The sequence below is a fragment of the Oncorhynchus keta genome, chromosome 15 (genome assembly GCF_023373465.1).
Source record: "Oncorhynchus keta strain PuntledgeMale-10-30-2019 chromosome 15, Oket_V2, whole genome shotgun sequence".
NCBI classification, from domain to species: Eukaryota; Metazoa; Chordata; class Actinopteri; order Salmoniformes; family Salmonidae; genus Oncorhynchus; species Oncorhynchus keta.
In genome coordinates, this window is record NC_068435.1 from 17,482,550 (window position 1) to 17,503,721 (window position 21,172).

The window sequence follows — 21,172 nt, forward strand, 5'->3', positions numbered from 1 at the left end:
TCTCAAGTTAACAGTCAGGAAGTTAAAGCTTGGTCGCAAATGGGTCTTCCAGATAGACAATGACCCCAAGCATACTTCCAAAGTTGTGGCAAAATGGCTTAAGGACAACAAAGTCAAAGTATTAGAGTGGCCATCACAAAACCCTGATCTCAATCCCATAGACAATTTGTGGGCAGAACTGAAAAATCTTGTGCGAGCAAGGCCTACTAACCTGACTCAGTTACACCAGCTCTGTCAGGAGGAATGGGCCAAAATTCACCCAACTTGTGGGAAGCTTGTGGAAGGCTACCCGACACGAGTTAAACAATTTAAAGGCAATGCTAACAAATACTAATTGAATGTATGTATACTTCTGACCCACTGGCAATGTGATGAAAGAAATAAAAGCTGAAATAAATCACTACTATTATTCTGACATTTCACATTCTTAAAATAAAGTGGTGATCCTAACTGACCTAAAACAAGGAATTTTCACTAGGATTAAATATCAGAAATTGTGAAAAACTAAGTTTAAATGTACTTGGCTAAGGTGTATGTAAACTTCCGACTTCAACTGTATGTAATCATAGGAAACAAAATGTCCTAACTCCACATCAACCATATAATAAAACATTAACATCCCATTTTATTTTAGCATTCCATCTTTCTACTCATACTCAGTGTGTAGACTAATAGTTTCATCAAGTGAAAATAGCATTGTCAAAACAGGATAGGCAAAATATGTTTTTATGGATCAGATCAATACAAAATAGTAAGAATCAAGTTATTTACACTGGAATTGTATGATTATTCAGTGCATTGATTAGTGTATAAATATATCTTATTACATGTTTTATAAACATAGAAAGTGTTATGCATTACAATGTAGTGGAATGTTATGATTGGATGAACACAGGTTTTTTAATACAGTGTGCGTAATACAGGATTATATGTTTTTTCGGAAGCATAGGCTTTGACACTTCGTATCATCGTTTACAGATCGTACTATGTAGAAGACTACCAGTCTTAATATCTTCATCTGTTTCTTGTCCAAACTGAATAATGAATGTGTATGGTTTAATATAGGCAATGTGTTATAGATTATTACGGTTTGACACTTCGTGAAAAGATGGTATTGTGGTGTGTACCAGTCTTCTACATGAATATCTTATTCTGATTCTTGTTCAGGCTGCTGGGCGAGATCAGAGCCTCCAGGCTCATGCCAGCGTACAGGGGCTGGTTCCGATTTCTCCTGAACACCAAGGCAACTCGCACCACCAGGAGCACACAGGAAATCACCAAGAGACAAACTGGAAGTGATAGAAGACAGAGTAAATGATCCTATTTATCTTTAACATGTATATTAGTTTCTACTATGATTTACGGAGAATAGAGAGGGAGGTTCTGAAACGTTTAAGTGTTTCACATGAAGAGTATTGAGCCCAGTCCTAAAACGAAGTTAGACTTTTCTTGTAGATCTGAAAGAATCTGTTGGGTCTAAGCAATATGGTGGGAACGCCATTTAGCCTATCACATGACTCGTGGAGCTATTGCTTACACACATCCAATCCTTTCAGATCTACAATACGTTTTCAGGTTTAGGAAACAAGGGTTTAAGTTTTACTTGGTAATAGATCTCTAGTCTGAGAGATGAGGCCTACTCACCCATGAAGATAGCATTTGCGCTTGGTGCTGCAGGATCATAGTGCTTGAACACATTCCCAACCAGAGCAATGATCACCACAGGGTAAATAGTCAGGATGTACCTCACATGCTGATCCAGCAGGAAGTTCTCAATACCAAACCTACAATAAACACATTACGATACCATTGAAAGTGTGTGGCTGTGTGCACAAATGTGCTGAGAGTCTAATTTACATTGGTAACGTCTATATAATTAACAAATAAAACATATCGAGTGGGATTGGATCACATGCCCAAAAATGTAATCAAAAGACGATGAGCCGGATTCTCATAAGACAGACGTTGTTAAACTGTGCTTACCATCCGATCACCTCCACCAGTAGGATACAGAGAGACACGGTGGCTGCAGTGCTATTTGCCACTCCAGAGAGGTCCAACACCAGGGTGAAGTTGATCAGAGTGGCGATGGTTGTCCATGTGGTATACAGGGCAATGCCATTCTGCACCTAAGATTTAACAAAACATTACTTGTAGTACAAGACTGTAGAATTCCTCATAAGAGGACAGCGGAAGGGATAAGAGCAACTGAAAAAGTGGATTAACTAAAACATTACAATAGAATGATTATGTAAAGTAAAATGCAGTAGGATGGCCAGAGTTGTATGTGCTTTAGGAAACTAATCTCAAGGGGTATGAAAGTATTCATACCCCTTGGCTTATTCCACATTTTGTTGTGTTACAGCCTGAATACAAAATGGTTTTATTTTTCCTCAACCTACTACACACTACCACATAATGCCAAAGTAAAGACGTGTTTTTAGAAATGTTTGCAAATGTATTGAAAATGAAATCTCACACCTGGGTCAATACAAGTTAGAATCATCTTTGGCAGTGATTACAGTTGTGAGTCTTTATTAGCTTTCCACACCAGGATTGTGCAACATTTGCCCATTATTCTTTTGAAAATTCTTCAAGCTCTGTCAAATTGGTATTTTCAGGTATTTCCATAGTTTTAACTTAAATCCGCTTGAAAATCTTACTCAGCCAAACAGGAACATTCATTGTGTTCTTGGTAATCAACTCCAGTGTAGATGTGGCCTTGTGTTTTAGGTTATTGTCCTGCTGAAAGATTCATCTCCAAGTGTCTGGTGGAAAGCAGACTGAACCAGGTTTTCCTCTAGGATTTTGTCTGTGCTTAGCTTCAATCCGTTTGCTTTTTATCCTGACTCTCCAGTCCGTAACAATTACAAGCATAGACATAACATGATGCAGCCACCACTATGCTTGAAAATAGAGAGTGGTACTCAGTAATGTGTTGAATTGGATTTGCTCCAAAATTAACACTTTGTATTCAGAACAAAAAGTGAATTGCTTTGCCACATTTTTTGCAGCATTACTTTAGTGCATTGTTGCAAACTGGATGCATGTTTTGGAATATGTTTATTCTGTAAAGGCTTCCTTCTTTTCACTCTGTCAATTAGGTTAGTATTGTGATGTAACTACAATATTGTTGATCCATTCTCAGTTTTGTCCTAACACAGTCATTAAACTCTGTAACTGTTTTAAAGTCACCATTGGCATCATGGTGAAATCCCAGAGTGGTTTCCTTCCTCTCTGGCAATTGAGTTCCTTTGTAGTGACTGGGTGTTTTGATATACCATCCAAAGTGTAATTAATAACTTTCCCATACTCAAAGGGACGTTCAATGTCTGCCACGATTTTTATTTTTTTGGAACGAATCTACCAATAGGTGCCCTTTGTTTGAAATTCCCTGCTCGACCTTACAGCTAATTATACCGTATGTGTGGGGTACATGGATGAGGTAGTCAATAAAAAATTAAAAAGATAAACACTATTATTGCACACAGAGTGAGTCCTTGCTATTTATTATGTGACTTGTTAAGCAAAGTTGTACTCCTGAACTTAATTAGGCTTGCCATAACAAAGGGTTTGAATACGTAATGACTCATTTTAGCTTTTCATTTTTAATCAATTTGTAATAATTTCAGAAAATATAATTCCACTTTTAGTGTGTAGGTCAGTGACAAAAATCTCAATTTAATCCATTTTAAATGTCAGGCTGTACCATGACAAAATGTAGAAAAAGTCAAGGGGTGTGAATACTTCAAAGGCACTGTGATGAGTTCTGACTTCTAAACTTGAAATATTGTTAATCATCAGGTATCCTATGGAAAGGAGGAGGGCCACAGTCTGGTTTCTACACCAGATGTTAATGGTTATCTTGAGAAGGAATGTATATGGTTGCGGTCACTGATAAGGGTGGAGAGCTGTGGATTAGTGAGGAATGGGGGCCGAGGTCAGGTCACATTAAGGGAGAAGGAACAGTTTATTACCCGCATCACTTACATCTTTATTGCTAGGCAAGAAGTTAATGTTTTGAGGGAAGGAGGAGACTTAACCCAAATTGTAGTGGATAGATACATACAGTGGGGAGAACAAGCATTTGATAACATGCCAAATTGGCAGTGTTTCCTACTTACAACGCATGTAGAGGTCTGTAATTTTTATCATAGGTACACTTCAACTGCGAGACGGAATCTAAAACAAAAATCCAGAAAATCACATTGTATGATTTAAGTAATTCATTTGCATTTTATTGCATGGCATAAGTATTTGATCACCTACCAACCAGTAAGAATTCCAGCTCACAGACCTGTTAGTTTTTCTTTAAGAAGCCCTCCTGTTCTCCACTCATTACCTGTATTAACTGCACCTGTTTGAACTCGTTACCTGTATAAAAGACACCTGTCCACACACTCAAACCTCTCCTCAATGGCCAAGACCAGTGAGCTGTGTAAGGACATCAGGGATAAAATTGTAGACCTGCACAGGGCTGGGATGGGCTACAGGACAATAGGCAAGCAGCTTGGTGAGAAGGCAACAACTGTTGGTGCAATTATTAGAAAATGGAAGAAGTTCAAGATGATTGTCATTCAACCTCGGTCTGGGGCTCCATGCAAGATCTCACCTCGTGCGGCATCAATGATCATGAGGAAGGTGAGGGATCAGCCCAGAACTACACGGCAGGACCTGGTCAATGATCTGAAGAGAGCTGGGACCACAGTCTCAAAGAAAACCATTAGTATGCCACTATGCCGTCATGGATTAAAATCCTGCAGCGCACGCAAGGTCCCCTGCTCAAGCCAGCGCATGTCCAGGCCTGTCTGAAGTTTGCCAATGACCATCTGAATGATCCAGAGGAGGAATGGGAGAAGGTCATGTGGTCTGATGAAACAAAAATAGAGCTTTTTGGTCTAAACTCCACTTGCACGGTTTGGAGGAAGAAGGATGAGTACAAACCCAAAAATACCATCCCAACCGTGAAACAGAGGTGGAAACAGCATTCTTTGGGGATGCTTTTCTGCAAAGGGGACAGGACGACTGCACTGTATTGAGGGGAAGATGGTTGGGCCCATGTATCGCGAGATCTTGGCCAACAACCTCCTTCCCTCAGTAAGAGCAATGAAGATGGGTCGTTGCTGGGTCTTCCAGCATGGCAACGACCCGAAACACACAGCCAGGGAAACTAAGGAGTGGCTCCGTAAGAAGCATCTCAAGGTCCTGGAGTGGCCTAGCCAGTCTCCAGACCTGAACCCAATAGAAAATCTTTGGAGGAAGTCTGTATTGTCCAGCGACAGCCCCAAAATCTGAAGGATCTGGAGAAGGTCTGTATGGAGGAGTGGGCCAAAAACCCTGCTGCAGTGTGTGCAAACCTGGTCAAGAACTACAGGAAACGTATGATCTCTGTAATTGCAAACAAAGCTTTCTGTACCAAATATTAAGTTCTGCTTTTCTGATGTTTCAAATACTTGTCATGCAATGAAATGCAAATTACTTAAATCATGTGATTTTCTGGATTTTTGTTTTAGATTCCGTCTCTCACAGTTGAAGTGTACCTACGATAAAAATGACAGACCTCTACATGCTTTGTAAGTAGGAAAACATGCAAAAGCGGCAGTGTCTCATACTTGTTCTCCCCTCTGTAAATACAGTTAATCTGGAATATTCCATACACCTTAGCCAATTATATTTAAACTCAGTTTTTCACAATTCGTGACATTTAATCCTACAAAAAAAATCCCTGTTTTAGGTCAGTTAGGATCACCACTTTATTTTAAGAATGTGAAATGTCAGAATAATATTAGCTTTTATTTATTTCACATTCCCAGTGGGTCGGTTTGCACACTCAATTAGTATTTGACCTTAAACAATTTAAACTTGGGTCAAATGTTTCAGGTAACTATCCACAAGCTTCACACTAATTTGGGTGAATTTTGGCCCATTCCTCCTGACAAAGCTGGTGTAGCTGAGTCAGATTTGTAGGCTTCCTTGCTCGCACACGCTTTTTAAGTTCTGCCCACAAATTGTCTATGGGATTTGAGGTCAGGGCTTTGTGATAGCCACTCCAATACCTTGACTTTGTTGTCCTTAAGCCATTTTGTCACAACTTTGGAAGTATGCTTGGGGTCATTGTCCATTGGGAAGACCCATTTGCATCCAAGCTTTAACTTCCTCACTGATGTCTTGAGATGTTGCTTCAATATATCCACAATTTTCCTGCCTCATGACACCATCAATTTTGTGAAATGCACCAGTCCCTCCTACAGCAAAGCACCCCCACATGATACTGCCACCCTTGTGCTTCACGGTTGGGATGGTGTTCTTCGGCTTGCAAGCCTCCCCCTTTTTCCTCAAAACATAACGATGGTCATTATGGCCAAAGTTTTTTTGTTTCATCAGAACCAGAGGACATTTCTCCAAAAAGTACGATCTTTGTCCCCATGTGCAGTTGCAAACTGTAGTCTGGCAATTTTATGCCGGTTTTGGAGCGCTGGCTTCTTCCTTGCTGAGCAGCTTTTCAGGTTATGTCGATATAGGACTCGTTTTACTGTGGATATAGATACTTTTGTACTTGTTTCCTCCAGCATCTTCACAAGGTCCTTTGCTGTTGTTCTGGGATTGATTTGCACATTTCGCATCAAAGTACGTTCATCTCTAGGAGACGAGTCTCCTTCCTGAGCAGTTTGACAGCTGCGTGGTCCCATGGTGTTTATACTTGCGTACTATTGTTTGTACAGATGATTGCGGTACCTTCAGGCATTTGGAAATTGCTCCTAAGGATGAACCATACATGTAGTCTCCGATGTTTTTTTCCCCTGAGGTCTTGGCTGATTTCTTTTGATTTTCCCATGATGTCAAGCAAAGAGGCACTGAGTTTGAAGGTTGGCCTTGAAATACATCCACAGGTACACCTCCAATTGACTCAAATTGTCAGTTAGCCTATCAGAAGCTTCTAAAGCCATGACATCATTTTATGGAATATTCCAAGCTGTTTAAAGGCACAGTCAACTTATTGTATGTAAACTTCTGACACACTGGAATTGTGATAGTGAAATAATCTGTCTGTAAACAATTGTTGGCACAATGACTTGTGTCATGCACAAAGTAGATGTCCTAACAGACTTGCCAAAACGATAGTTTGTTAACAAGGCATTTGTGGAGTGGTTGCAAAACAAGTTTTAATGACTCCAACCTAAGTGTATGTAAACGTCCGACTTCAACTGTACATGCCCACACGCTGGTGGGAACATGTCTTTGCGTGTTCAGCTGTCTGGGTGAATAAACTTGGTTTTAGCTTTTATCTGTCTGTTTTTACCCTGTTATTTAGAACCTAACTAAGTGTTGCCATAAAACTAAATGGGATAAGTGAATTCTATGAAAAACAATACTCTGACTTGAGTTGGCTAAAGCACATCTGTGACCATGCTACAATCATGAGGATGGTGTGAGTCTAACAACTAACTCAATTAAGCCTCAAATTAAACTCACCAGCACCCGGATGCACCAAAGATCACGAGGTTGGTTCTGGCTGAGCCAGGCTCCGTAAACACTCAGCCCATAGCAGGAGAAAAAGATCATAGAGTAGTTGGTGACAGCAATGATCCACAGTACAATCAACGCAGCAGTCATCTGCCTGTGTGGAACAGTAAAAAAAATACTTCTCATTGATCCACAAGTTACCTTGGTGTTTTGATCAGACCAGGTCGGCTAGCCGAGAACAAGTTCTCATTTACAACTGACCTGACCAAGATAAAGCAAAGCAGTTCGACACATACCACAACAGAGTAACACATGGAATAAACAAAAATACAGTAGAGAAGTCTATATACAGTATGTGCAAATGAGGTAGGATAAGGTAGGATAAGGGAGGTAAGGCAATAAATATGCCATGGTGGCAAAGTAATTACAATATAACAATTAAACACTGGAATGTTAGATGTGCAGAAGATGAATGTGCAAGTAGAGATACTGGGGTGCAAGATAAGGAGCAAGAAAAATAAATACAGTATGGGGATGAGGTAGTTGGATGGGCTATGTACAGGTGCAGTGATCAGTGAGCTGCTATGACAAGCTGGTGTTTAAAGCTAGTGAGGCAGATAGGAGTCTCCAGCTTCAGTGATTTTTGCAGTTCGTTTCAGCCATTGGCAGCAGAGAACTGGAAGGTAAGGCGGCCAAAGTAAGAATTGGCTTTGGGGTGACCAGTGAGATATACCTGCTGGAGCGCGTGCTACGGGTGGGTGCTGCTATGGTGACCAGTGAGCTGAGGTAAGGCGGGGCTTTACCTCGCAGAGACTTGTAGATGACCTGGGGCCAGTGGTTTTGGCTTCGAGTATGAAGCGAGGGCCAGCCAACGAGAGCATACAGGTCGCAGTGGTGGGTAGTATATGGGATTTTGGTGACAAAATGGATGCCACTGTGATAGACTGCATCCAATTTGTTGAGTAGAGTGTTGGAGGCTATTTTGTAAATGACATCGCCGAAGTCGAGGCTCGGTAGGATAGTCAGTTTTACGAGGGTATGTTTGGCAGCATGAGTGAAGGATGCTTTGTTGCGAAATAGGAAGCCGATTCTCGATTTCATTTTGGATTGCAGATGCTTAATGTGAGTCTGGAAGGAAAGTTTACAGTCTAACCAGACACCTAGGTATTTGCAGTTGTCCACATATTCTAAGTTAGAACCGTCCAGAGTAGTGATGCTGGACGGGCGGGAAGGTGCGCACAGCGATCGGTTGAAGAGCATGCATTTAGTTGTACTTGCCTTTAAGAGCAGTTGGAGGCCAAGGAAGGAGAGTTGTATGGCATTGAATCTCATCTGGAGGTTAGTTAACAGTGTACAAAGGGCCAGAGGTATACAGAATTCCTGTCCTACAATCTTATTATTATTATTATCACAGCATGATAGAGACCCACAAAAATACGATGAATCTCAATGGGTCCAATTATATGAACCTTGTGTCGTAACATTTTATTCATACATTATGCATTTCTATTTTAATTGTAAAGTAAAGAAGTTAAGGGGGAACGCTAGGCCTATGTGGTTCAACTTCTCTCAATGTTCTCTACAGACTGGCAGAGGCCCACAGTGTGGGTAGGTGTGGTATGGTTATAGTAACACCTTGAATACACCGTCCACGTTACGTGTGCGAGCATTCCAAAATAAATTTACACAGATGTTATTCAATCATTTCAACCAAACTAATCACGCGTCACAGTGTCTGTGTAGCGTAGCAAGGCGGTAAATATAACTTGGTTCTATTTAAGATGCTCGACGGGCTGCAAATGCCCTCCTTATTGGTTACCAGGAAGATACAAACCTACGTGGATGACAAAGACAGACGAGGAGTGATTCATCAGAGATAACTAACAACAAACTAAGTTTCCCTTTTTATCTGTTGAGTAGAGAAACAATTTTGTATGAATCTGGGTCCTTTTTATTTATTTTTACAAAGAACCAGCTATAAAGAGGACCATATGCATGTCAGGTTAAACAACCCAATGTTAATCTACCAAAACAAACGAGCTAGCAACATGCATGTTTCAACCTGCCTGGAAATAAATATTGATTTTGATATTTTAACCTACATGTAATGATTGCGCCTGGCAAAATGATCACGCGAACAATGGCGCAGGGCTGGTCTAGCCATGGTGGAAGTGGAGATGCGGTATTTTGCTTCCACCCATCTATTTAAAAACAGGTTAGTCAGGCAACAGGAACTCATTGGTTTAGGTGTTAAAATACTGTTACGCACTCTTGAACCCATAGGACAAGCCAGGTCATGTTGAAGGCCATGTTGACTATCCAGGACACGTAGAAACCGTACGGCAGCACAGAGAGGGTCCAGCTCCTGAGGAATTGAAAATAAAGTTGGCATCAGAACAAACATTCTACTGTAGGTTTTAAAAATGTTTTATTTAAATGTAACCTTTATTTAACTAGACAAGTCAGTTAAGAACAAATTCTTATCTACAATGATGGTGCTGGGCCAATTGTGCACCGCCCTATGGGACTCCCAATGACGGCCGGTTGTGCTGTAATACCTACATAACCATACATCTAATACATTCATTACTGCATTTCACTGTCTACGTGTTGATACTACAGCAGAAGGATGGTGTCCTAAAATAATAGAATACTATAGAATAGTAGCTTAAAAGATAGATGGCTGCATGGTTGAGCTATTGATTGATTGACTGATATAGGTAGGTGAATAATTGTGTCTGTACCCTCTGTAGAGGAAGGAGATGACATAGATGAGCATGAGAGACAACCAGGTGTAGATGAGCCCCCAGATAGAAAAGGTCCATCCGGCCGGAGTTATGTCGGTTTCATACTTCTTGGAAATGTTCCCTGTACTCGAATGGAATGGTCCTAGGAGAGAGGAGATTGCAAAACAAGTACAGCAAAACTGTTAGGGAAACTAGTGTTGCATCAGTCAGTTATGTAGTCTCAAGCACCAGACTTCCTCCCTTGGGGACAAGGTTGTCATTGACTTTGTGTAATAGGGTGGCTTCTACATGTCCCTTGCTAAACATAAAGCTAGGAACTTTTAACGTTTCTACTTAAGAACAGAATAAATGTGCAGCTGTGCTGCCAATAAAATGTTATTTCCTGTCCTACAGTTTAGTATGAAAAGCCATATAGGAAGCGCTACACAGTTAAAACATAGCAAGTTACACAACACTGCGTTCACATGAGTTAGCGTTAGCTAAGTTAAATGAGACTCACCCTTTCCAGTGCCTGCCATGGCATTAATTGCTAAAGCAGAAATGTAGATCAGCACAGACAGTGCAATGACCACAATACGAGGAAGGCTTCTATCTTCCATTATTGTTTAACTACACCAGCTACAGTGTATCTAGATAACTGGCTAGTCTAGTCGATAGATGATCTTGAAAGTCCACACTGGGTGGTGTTTGGTTGGGTAACAATATAAGGAGTGTAAACAATCTTCTTCGGGAATTTCTTGCCTGCTGCATGTCCACTGTCAACAACAGGCATAGCACCACCTGCTGTGCAGGAGAAGCCTATACAAAAACAAAATACTCAACTGGAATGGTTGTCTTATTTTCACTGTCCATGTGTCAAATGATAAATCCCCAAATAATATGAGTTAACATTTTTGGTGTCATCAAATCAAAGAACACGCTGACTTGCTTTATTCCGCCAAGTAGTTGCAAAGTAGGAAGCACCATCATCCAACCAATCAGATGAGGCAGTGATAGCCCCGTCATTTTCAAAATGGCAGCAACATTGCAAATAAGCGAGTTTGATAGTGAAGACCAAATAACTAAAGAAATAGCAAAACAAGAAGAGACAACGTCGTTGAAATACATAATCTTGCGCAAAGACAAACGTTTTGGGCGAAAGGGTAAGCTAGTTGCCTATCACCGTCTGATGTACTAGGCTACTTACTCCCGGGGCGAAGTGGCTAACGTTAAGATGGTTTAACGTTAGCTAGTTAGTACACTGTGGCCATGCTGAGCTGGTGTAGGTAGACCACTGGGGTATACAGTAACATAACGATGTAGACATGCTGTGGGAATAGCTAGCAAACTAGGTCTGTAGCTTTTTGTCTGGTTATTTAGTAAAGGACTGCCTCTTCCTCCACATCTTAAAATGAGCTAACGCTAGCTAGCAGATTGTAACCAGGGTTGCCATGCCCCCGCTTCTTTTGCCAAATTGGGCTACTTTGAAAACGATGTCGCGGATAAATGTATTGGTGGCGGGTTTTTGGCCTACTTCTAATTGGCACCGCGGCATCTTATCTATCTATCTGTAACTAGCTGCTGCTGACTATCAGGCAATATGCAGGTTGATACCAAGGGGATGGCCAGAGAGAGGGGGTGGGGGTGCGCTTTGAGAGAGTGCTGCAACTGAGTCAACGAGAGAACAGCGCGCGCACATCAACACAACTTTTCTTTTTTTACCAGTTGGTAGAATGTCTCCACAATGACACTTTTCCCATAAAACTATAACAGCGACAAAGCTCTTTAGATAAATTCACTAAAAAAGGTGGTTTAAAGTAAACTACATTCAAATGTCGACTTTTCTCATGGTTAACCATATCAAACGAAGGGTTTAGTCATGTTCAGTTCCAGGGTCTGGAGCGCTGCGAGTGGAAATGTGATATTATCTAACTCCCTCGCGTGCTTCTGTTATGTGAGAAAAGTCCAATGAAAATTACCTTGAATGATAGGCTACATTTGGATTTGTTTGCCGTCAAGTAGGCTATTAATTGCAATGCCATTCGGCTACTGTAGCCTACAATTTGATACAGTACAATAAATATGTTGAAATCACTGGAGTCATTGCAAATCCATGTGTCACTTGTGTAGCCTAGCCGGAGCTGGCAAACGGAATTAATAGCCTATAACTCCGTTTTTGTTGTTGTAGCCTTGTGTTATGCAATCGTTTATGGCCATGTTTAGTTAATTAAATTGGAAGTTGGAAGTTATCAATTGTGATCATGGTTACAGCTCTATCGCGAATGTATCTGTGTCCACATTTAATGTCAGTTTCATTGTGGACTTTTCCCTGAAATGAGAGCCTATAGCCCCTGGAAGGACATCTGCATCTAGCTCAGTAAACCATGGCAAAGTTTAATTGCAATTATAACCCCAGATTTTAGTCATTAGCCTATGCCTATTGAAATAACAAGTCAATCTCGCAAAGAGGCCATTTATAACAGATTGTAGTCTTAACATCTGGCACATAATGAAGGCACAATTGCCAGAAAATAGCCTAACATTGTTTTTTTAAAGTTCTTCCAAGTGTTTCCTGCACAGAGATTGAGACCCTCTGTCCAAGTTATCACTCACTTTCCCATAGGATTTGTCTATAGTTATGCGCGCGCATGCACAAACTAGACTTATTTACAATTAGAAACTGGGTAGTTTGAGCCCTGAATTCATATTGGTTGAAAGCCATGGCATATCAGACTGTGTACTATGGGAATGACAATTTAAACATTTTTACAATTCTAATTACATTGTTAACCCGTTAATAATAGCAATAAGGCTCCTCAGGGATTAGTGGTATATGACCAATATACCATGGCTACGGGCTATTTCCATTTAATGTACCCTTAGCTGTGGTATATTGTCCATCTACCATGTCCTAGGGCCTTATTGTTTAATCATGGCAGTCAAAACAAGTTAAGTTGACATCTATTGATGAAAAATTCTGGGGAGTTTAAGGGAGATTTCTTGCGACATTCTTATTTTCTTATATTCTTATTTTATATTTTTTATATTTTTCTGGTGGAAAACCACATTTTCCTTCATTGGCTACGTAGTTCAATTGTCAATATTCCTTATTTCGCTCAATAATATGGCAAAAGGGTCTCATGGATAAATGTGGCAACACCCTCATGCTGCAAAAAAAATGTTTTTTTGGGGGGGGCAATTCTCAGGCCTTGTGGGGCGGTTTTCAGAGGTCATTGGGTAGGAAATTTTACTTGGACCTGGCAAAACTGATTGTAATGGTCATGACTAGACTGGCTCCAGCTTTGGTCAAATTCACATCAGATTTGACTTCATAGCAGGTTAGAAGTTACTCAGTAGGTTAGGAAAATTAGGTTCAGAAAAGGGTCAACTAAAATGCTAAACATTTCAACTTTAAGTTAATTTGACAAAAGCGCGATGCCTTCTAGGTATGTCCATTTGGTAATGGGCTAATAGAGGTTGTCACTAGTTACCACAGCCACAAAGACAACCTTGTTAATTGTTTTTTTTTTGTTAAAAAACGGCAAGCATCGCTTGCGATACAGCTTTCAAAACATATCTTTCATCAGCGAGAAAGAATCCTTCAAATAAAAAAATATATACTTACTGTAGCAGTTTTGCACAGATCCGTACAGCTATGGGTGCCTTTAGTTGACAAAACTACACTTCCTCTAAACTCCGAGTTACGCTTACACACGTGTTTAGAGCATGTTAGATAGCTACAGTGGCTTGTGAAAGTATTCACCCCCCCCCCTAACTTTTGCCGCAATTACAGCTGCAAGTCTCTTGGGGTATGTCGCTATAAGCTTGGCACATCTAGCCACAGATTTTTGCCCGTTCAAGGCGAAACTGCTCCAGCTCCTTCAAGTTGGATGGGTTCTGCGGGTGTACAGCAATCTAAGACATACCACAGATTCTCAATTGGATTGAGATCTGGGCTTTAACTAGGCCATTCCAAGTCATTTAAATGTTTCCCCTAAAACCACTCAAGTGTTGCTTTAGCAGTATGCTTAGGATCATTGTCCTGCTGGAAGGTGAACCTCCATCCCAGTCTCAAATCTCTGGAAGACTGAAACAGGTTTCCCTCAAGGATTTCCCTGTATTTAGCGGCATCCATCATTCCTGACCAGTGTCCCAGTTCCTGCCGATGGAAAAACATCCCCACAGCATGATGCTGCCACCATCATGGGATTATGTTCTCAGGGTGATGAGGTGTTGGGTTTGTGCCTGACAGTTTTCCTTGATGGCCAAAAAGCTTAATTTTAGTCTCATCTGAGCAGAGTACATTCTTCCATATGTTTGGGGAGTCTCCCACATGCCTTTTGGCAAACACCAAACATGTTTGCATATTTTCTTTAATTAATGGCTTTTCTGGCCACTCTTCCATATAGCCCAGCTCTGTGGAGTGTACAGCTTAAAATAGTCCTATGGACAGGTACTCCAATCTTCGCTGTGGACCTTTGCAGCTCCTTCAGGGTTATCTTTGGCGCCTCTCTGATTAATGCCCTCCTTGCCTGGTTCGTGAGTTTTGGTGGGCGGCCCTCTCTGAGCAGTTTTGTGGTGCCATATTCTTTCATTTTTTAAATAATAGATTTAATGGTGCTCTGTGGGATGTTCAAAGTTTTAGATACTTTTTTTATAACCCAACCCTGATATTTACTTCTCCACAACTTTATCCCTGACCTGTTTGGAGAGCTCCTTGGTCTTCATGGTGTGTCTGGCTTGGTGGTGTTGCAGACTCTGGGGCCTATCAGAACAGGTGTATATAAACTGAGATCATGTGACAGATCATGTGACACTTAGATTGCACACAGGTGGACCCTATTTAACAAATTGTGTCACTTCTGAAGGTAATTGGTTGCACCAGATCTTATTTAGGGGTTTCATAGCAAATGGGGTGCATATATATGCGCACACCACTTTTCAGCTTTTTATTTTATAGAATATTTTTAATTTCACTAAATCAATTTGGACTATTTTGTGTATGTTCATTACATGAAATCCAAATAAAAATCTATTTAAATTATAGGTTGTAATGCAACAAAATAGGAAAAAACGCTAAGAGGGATGAATACTTTTGCAAGGCACTGTAATTAGCATAGGTGGTCTTCTGTCTGTTTTCCGTAAACATGCGCTGAAACATGGGGATATGGCTGTATGGGAATGCTAAACCAAACCTTATCAATGATATGGAAGATAAGGTCCTTATGCTTCCAAAACTGTACTGGAAGTGATATGTTTATGTTCAGATTGAGTGGCGTGCTCTTAACAAAACTCCCTTGTATAGAAGACACCTTCATCCAATGACTTATCTGTAATGTAATGGAACTGAGAGTCATGATCAAGGACTAGCCTTACAGGAGCTGTTGATATGGTGAATCTCCTTTTAAGCCCAGAATTTTTTATTTAACTAGGCAAGTCAGTTAAGAACAAATTATTATTTACAATGACTGCCTACCCCGGGCCAAACCCTCTCCTAACCTGGATGATGCTGGGCCAATTGTGCGCTGCCTTATGGGACTCCCAATCATATCCGGTTGTGATATAGCCCGCGATCAAACCCAGGTCTGTAGTGACGCCTCTAGCCTTAGACCGCTGCACCTCTCAGGATCCAAGGAAGCAGCCATTCACCAGCTTTTCAAGTTTAATAATGAGAAAATATGCTAGATAGTCACCAAGTATGGAGTTTAGATTGCTATCATCAAGCTACATACAACCTAAAAAAAAATGCATCTTTGTCACCTCCATTGTATTGAGCTGTTGTAGACTCCCGATCATTTTCTAAATTCATACAAACCCCCTGCAGCTAGATATGGACGTTTAGAAGACATTGGTTGTCTGAGTCAGGAAGTATCAACACGTTAAGGTTGGTCAAATGATCTGTGTCACACCAAACATTACCTATCTAATAACACCCAGCCAGCCAGCTGGAACAGACAATATCTTTAATAGTTTCTAGCATATGGGATTATATTCCAAGCACAGAGGAGTTCTTGGATAGAGAAACTTTGCTTCTTTATTTATTTTTGCATTTAGCAGCCGCTTTTATCCAGAGCGGCTTACAGGAGCAATTAGGGTTAAGTGCCTTGTTCAAGGGCACATCCACATATTTTTCACCTAGTCTGCTCGGGGCGTCGAACCAGCGACCTTTCGGTTACTGGCCCAACGTGCTTAACTGCTAGGTTACCTGCCGCCCTACGTTAGTTTCCCAATAGTAATATATCCGTTTCTTGTCCTTCGACAGATGCACACCCTTTGGAAGGAAAGAAGATCAGCTGGGAGGTAAAAAGTCACCCATTCAATGGCGTTCCATTTCAGGTTGTGGGCACAAGCACATATGAATGCCATCAGGGGAAAGACCGACAAGTAAAAGCTAAAGAGAAACATGCTGCTAAAATGAACAAGAAGGCGGTAAGTTCAAAGTCGGATTGCTGTCATTTCTACCATACTCTTTTGCAACATTAATTTAATTTCAATAATGTTGAAGTGTACTAGGCTAACTAACAATAGACTAACTCAATGAAATAGAAGATTGGACGTTAAATGGGTTTCTTGACCCTATGTGGTCACTAAAGAAAGATCCCATGGCACTTATTGCAAGAGTAGCCTCTGGCTAAAATCCAATTCCCAACCAGGCCTCATTCCATTATCATTCTTGTAATTGGCATATATATCACTCCTCGTCTCTCCACCATGATAGCTGATGTGTGGTGAGCAGTCTGGATCAAAATGGTAGTGGGTGAGATACAGGTAACTGCCCAAAAAGAGGAAACACGAGTAAATGAAGGATAATAAGTATATTGAATGCAGGTGCTTCCACACAAATGTGGTTTGTGAGTTAATTAAGTAATTATCATGCTTAAGATCATGTATAAAAAATACCCAGTTGCCCATTATTTTGGCTACCATGATTAGAAGAAGAGATCTGTAACTTTGAAAGAGGGGTCTCAAAGAAGTATAGGGGCTGTCTGTCACCAGATCTCAACCCAATTGAACATTTATGGGAGATTCTGGAGCGGTGCTTGAGACACCGTTTTTCACCACCACCAACAAAACACCAAATGATGTTGCCTCCCTCCAAATACACTTGTAGAATCTATGCCAAGGCGCATTGAAGCTGCTCTGGTGGCCCAATGCCCTATTAAGAAACTTGGTGTTTCCTTTATTTTGGCAGTTACGTATAAATTGGTGGATGAGGTGAGTTCCCCCTACACAGTAAAGTGCTTCAGTTGTCTCAAATTGCTATATAATTCCAATCAATTATTATTAAATGTTTTGCCACCTTCCATAGCTTGAAGACCATGCCTTAAAGAGACGGAAACAAAATACAAAGAAGGTGGACTGCAAGGCTTTAATAAACATCGCCCACATTATCCGCTTTCCTGGTTTTAAGGTAAATATGAAGAACTATCATGATTTAGCCCTGTAACTGACCGTCTAATGCTGTACATAACAGTACACATTTAACAAGCATGTTATTTCCTGTCTAGATTGAGGAGAGTACTGTGCGCTCTAAAAAGGAGGCCTCCAAAGATCTGAAGGCAGCTCTAAGTGAAAAACCAAGCTCTGTGAAGGCAGAGGTTGTCTACTGTGTCAGGTTCCCCTCTCTCTCTGAGCATAGCTCACACGCACTTGTTGGTGAGGTATGTGTGTATATATATGTATATGCAAGCTGTCCTACCTAAGAATGATATACTTTTATTTTTTATAAATTACTCCTCTGTGATAAACCCATATTCTTTATCCCAAAGAGGTCCTCTAAGAAGAACTTGAAGATGTTGCAGAAGCAATGTGCAGGCTATCTAAAAGAAATCACAGACCTCACATATCATCTTCAAGATGAACAGTACATGACTGGCCTGTCTTCACATCTGCAAAGCCTATTGCAGGAAATGAAAGGACTTGTCCCACAGGATAAAGATCTCACACTGACCCTTTCCCCAAGGAAGAGAAAGGCTGAGGAGGACATGGCCACCCTACCAACCCAGGGAGCATCGCAACCTTTCACCGACAGTGTAGGACAGCATGCAGATTTACAGAACACATGCGAAGAACCATGTTTGCCAAACTGAGTGTGGAGTGAGATTGCTTGTAGGCAGGGAGCCTAGGGTGCCGGAGGATGGCAGTGTGTGTGTGTGTGTATATATATGTGTTGAGTCTGTCTTTTTGTTTTTTTCCCAGAATATTTTATTTTTGAGAGCTGGGTTTTGTGGTAACCCAAGCCTGCCAGCATACTTGTTGTACAATTAATATTAAAATGGTAATAAAATAAAAATACAATTGGGTGATAATCCTGTATGCAGTGGTGGAAAAATAACCCAATTGTCATACTTGAGTAAAAGTAAAGATGCCTTAATAGAAAATGAAAGTCACCTAATAAAAAACTACTTCAGTAAAAGTCTAAAAGTATTTGGTTTTAAATATACTTAAGTATCAAAAGTAAACAACTGCTAAAATATATAAGTATCGAAAGTAAAAGTATAAATCATTTAAAATTCCTTATATTAAGCAAACCAGACGGCACCATTTTCTTGTTCTTTTGATTTATTTATGGATAGCCAGGTGTACTCTAACACTCAAGACATCATTTACAAAGGAAGATTTTGTGTTCAGTGAGTCTGCTAGATCAGTAAGGATGACCAGGGATTAGTTACGTGTGAATTGGGAAAATGTTCTGTCTTGCTAAGCATTCAAAATGTAATAATTTTGGGTGTAACGGAAAGCATAGATTATTTGATGTTGAAATGGTGCTGAAATAGTGGAGGCAGCTCCTGTTTTCTTTGTGAGTTGCGATAACACTCTGGTTCTAAATCAATAGTTGTTTACTAGTCAGAAACATTAACCTGCTTGACCATGTTGTCGGTCATTTAATACCACATGCTTTGTGGACTTCACCAGACAGCTGTTGCTCTCCGGTTTTGTGATGAAACAAAGGTGTGGTTGAATTTGTACTGTCCCAGCCCTGGCTATACTTCAGCCCATAATGGCCTCTCTCAGACCTTCTCCAGGTAACGCCCAACTGTCATCTACATCACATACATGATTATATTCTCAAGATGCTGATGCTGTAAAATAAGGTTTCTCTAAGCTGCTGGTATGGATGTTTGGTTATTACCTGTGTATGTGTGGATGGATGCTGTGTTTAATGGGGTGCTGTTGTTTTCTGTAAATCCTCTCCATGGCTGTTATATAAGGTGTGCTTCTATTATTAAACTGTACTCTTACCACTGATTAGCTGTTCTCTCGATGCAGGAGGTGGGTATTTCACTGGATGCAATGGGGAGATTATGGCTGGTTAGTCCACCTTTGGAACTTGTGTTATTTTAGTACATCTTTCTATTTGATAGTCAAGCTAAATAACTTAAAAGTGCATACGTTATCCTAATTTTGTCGTATTTCATGTCACTGTTACTGCGCAGTTAGCTGATTATGACCACTTCCCATCATTGAATAATTGTTGTTTAGAGCCAGGAGTTTTTCCTGACTTTAACAGGAAAATCTCTTCACCCTATCTATAACTTGGGCCCATAGTTTTTCCTGACCGTCTGGCCATGAAAATTATTAGCCCTTCTCATTGGTTTCCACTAGTTTCTACCGTCCCAAGGTCCTGTTCCACAGTCACAACGTCAGGTTCCACTGTCACTGAGTCAGGTTCCACAGCCACAAAGTCAAAATTAGCTACAAAATTAGCTCTTTGGTTTAAAGTTAGTGTTAGGCATAAGGTTAGGTTGAAAATCTAATTTTAAGAAGATAAATTGTGGAAATGGGCATGGTTTGTGACTGTGTCTATAAAAGCTACTGACAACCCTTTTCGTGTGATACTCTTTTCCTGTTGTGATGCAGTCGGCCATGTTTTGGGGGATTGGTCAGCAGTCTGCCTCAACCCTGGTGGCTGGGGGTGCTGACTGGGGTTCTCCTTGAGAGTGTTCCTTGGGCTCCATAAAAAAGCCTACATGAAAACACGTAACTTGTTTCATGATTTATAGGTCTGTTACTTGAATATATAAATTATTTTCAGACAATGCACTTTTCCCATTAATTTTAACATGTATAGCAGGTTAAAGGTGATTGATCACACTTTCTGTAGAAAGAGCTGTCATTGTTTCATATTCAAAGGTGAAAAGCTTTTCAGCACCAATTTCCTGTTTTGTGATGTTGTGACCTTGTTTCCACAGCGAGTGACCCTAATGACCAGCAGGGGATTCTTGCTTACTACTCAGAGGGCTGCACTTGGGTAACACCATAAGCACAGACTTAAGAGTTATCTCTGTGAAGCTTTTAAGTGATTTGAAGTATACGGGCCAGTAAGAATTCAGGTTTAAAGCCATTGACGGATAATTAGGATGGAACTCTTCTACTGAACTTGATATTTTGATGAAATTGTCTTGGTTTGACTAGATATCGCAAGAAGCTCATGTTCATGAGTAAATATTTGGGATTTACTAATAACTGATTGTGCAACGTATAATATTGGCCCCAGAACCTAATCAGCTGCTGGTTTTTAGCTAATTATTAACAGTTCCATATTATGGCTGTCTTGACAGATTGGTGCAAAGACACCATTTTTATTTGTCGGATATTATTTAATTGTGCACTTTTGACAATTTAATATAATGTCATCCTTTTTTCACAGGATGCATGGTTCAAAATGGTTACCTTTGTTATTGGGAATAGCGGATTTCCTGCTCAGCTTTATTTACACCATCGCTGTATTGTGACAACTGTGAGGATGGCCTTTTCATGATACAGGACAAGTCACTGGCTGTTAGAATGATGAAGGATTGTGATTCTTATTCAGATTCAGGCCACAGGCAGATCAAGGCACTGAACCAGATGTACGATCTCTAGATCGAGGGAAAGGAAATGGTAGGGAATAATTTAAACAAAAACATTTTTACTGGATAGATGATCAATTTCACACACATAACAAAAGCATTTTTGTACTATTGATTTTGTGCTTATGT

At 40.4% G+C, this 21,172-nt stretch overlaps 2 protein-coding genes across 3 annotated transcripts; one reads left to right on the forward strand and one right to left on the reverse strand.

Moving 5' to 3' along the window:
• Window positions 1-710: 710 nt before the first annotated feature.
• LOC118394549 (uncharacterized) lies at window positions 711-10,955 on the reverse strand. Its single transcript, XM_035787822.2, has 7 exons — window positions 10,711-10,955; window positions 10,209-10,353; window positions 9,734-9,829; window positions 7,474-7,618; window positions 1,984-2,129; window positions 1,645-1,784; window positions 711-1,289 (listed from the first exon to the last, which is right to left on the reverse strand). The coding sequence occupies exons 1-7, from the start codon at window positions 10,808-10,810 to the stop codon at window positions 1,135-1,137; spliced, it is 927 nt and encodes a 308-aa protein (XP_035643715.1). The 5' UTR covers window positions 10,811-10,955; the 3' UTR covers window positions 711-1,134.
• Window positions 10,956-11,179: 224 nt separating this feature from the next.
• LOC118394550 (uncharacterized) lies at window positions 11,180-20,062 on the forward strand. 2 transcript variants are annotated; one of them, XM_035787824.2, is made up of 5 exons: window positions 11,180-11,353; window positions 16,453-16,619; window positions 17,500-17,601; window positions 17,699-17,851; window positions 17,960-20,062. In XM_035787824.2, the coding sequence occupies exons 1-5, from the start codon at window positions 11,224-11,226 to the stop codon at window positions 18,278-18,280; spliced, it is 873 nt and encodes a 290-aa protein (XP_035643717.1). In that variant the 5' UTR covers window positions 11,180-11,223; the 3' UTR covers window positions 18,281-20,062. The 2 variants fall into 2 exon arrangements, with proteins under 2 accessions (XP_035643717.1, XP_035643718.1); XM_035787825.2 differs by lacking the exon at window positions 11,180-11,353 and adding an exon at window positions 15,933-16,074.
• The last annotated feature ends 1,110 nt before the right edge of the window (window positions 20,063-21,172 follow it).

What these genes read in the sequence shown, in the direction of transcription:
- LOC118394550 (XM_035787824.2), top strand. Translation starts at nt 11,224, where the DNA reads ATGGCAGCAACATTGCAAATAAGCGAGTTTGATAGTGAAGACCAAATA. An exon ending in CAAACGTTTTGGGCGAAAGG is followed by an intron (nt 11,354 to 16,452) that starts GTAAGCTAGTTG and finishes GTCCTTCGACAG; the next exon opens with ATGCACACCCTTTGGAAGGA. An exon ending in CACACGCACTTGTTGGTGAG is followed by an intron (nt 17,852 to 17,959) that starts GTATGTGTGTAT and finishes TTTATCCCAAAG; the next exon opens with AGGTCCTCTAAGAAGAACTT.
- LOC118394549 (XM_035787822.2), bottom strand. Translation starts at nt 10,810, where the DNA reads ATGGAAGATAGAAGCCTTCCTCGTATTGTGGTCATTGCACTGTCTGTG. An exon ending in CATGGCAGGCACTGGAAAGG is followed by an intron (nt 10,354 to 10,710) that starts GTGAGTCTCATT and finishes CCTCTCTCCTAG; the next exon opens with GACCATTCCATTCGAGTACA. An exon ending in ATCTCCTTCCTCTACAGAGG is followed by an intron (nt 9,830 to 10,208) that starts GTACAGACACAA and finishes TCAATTCCTCAG; the next exon opens with GAGCTGGACCCTCTCTGTGC.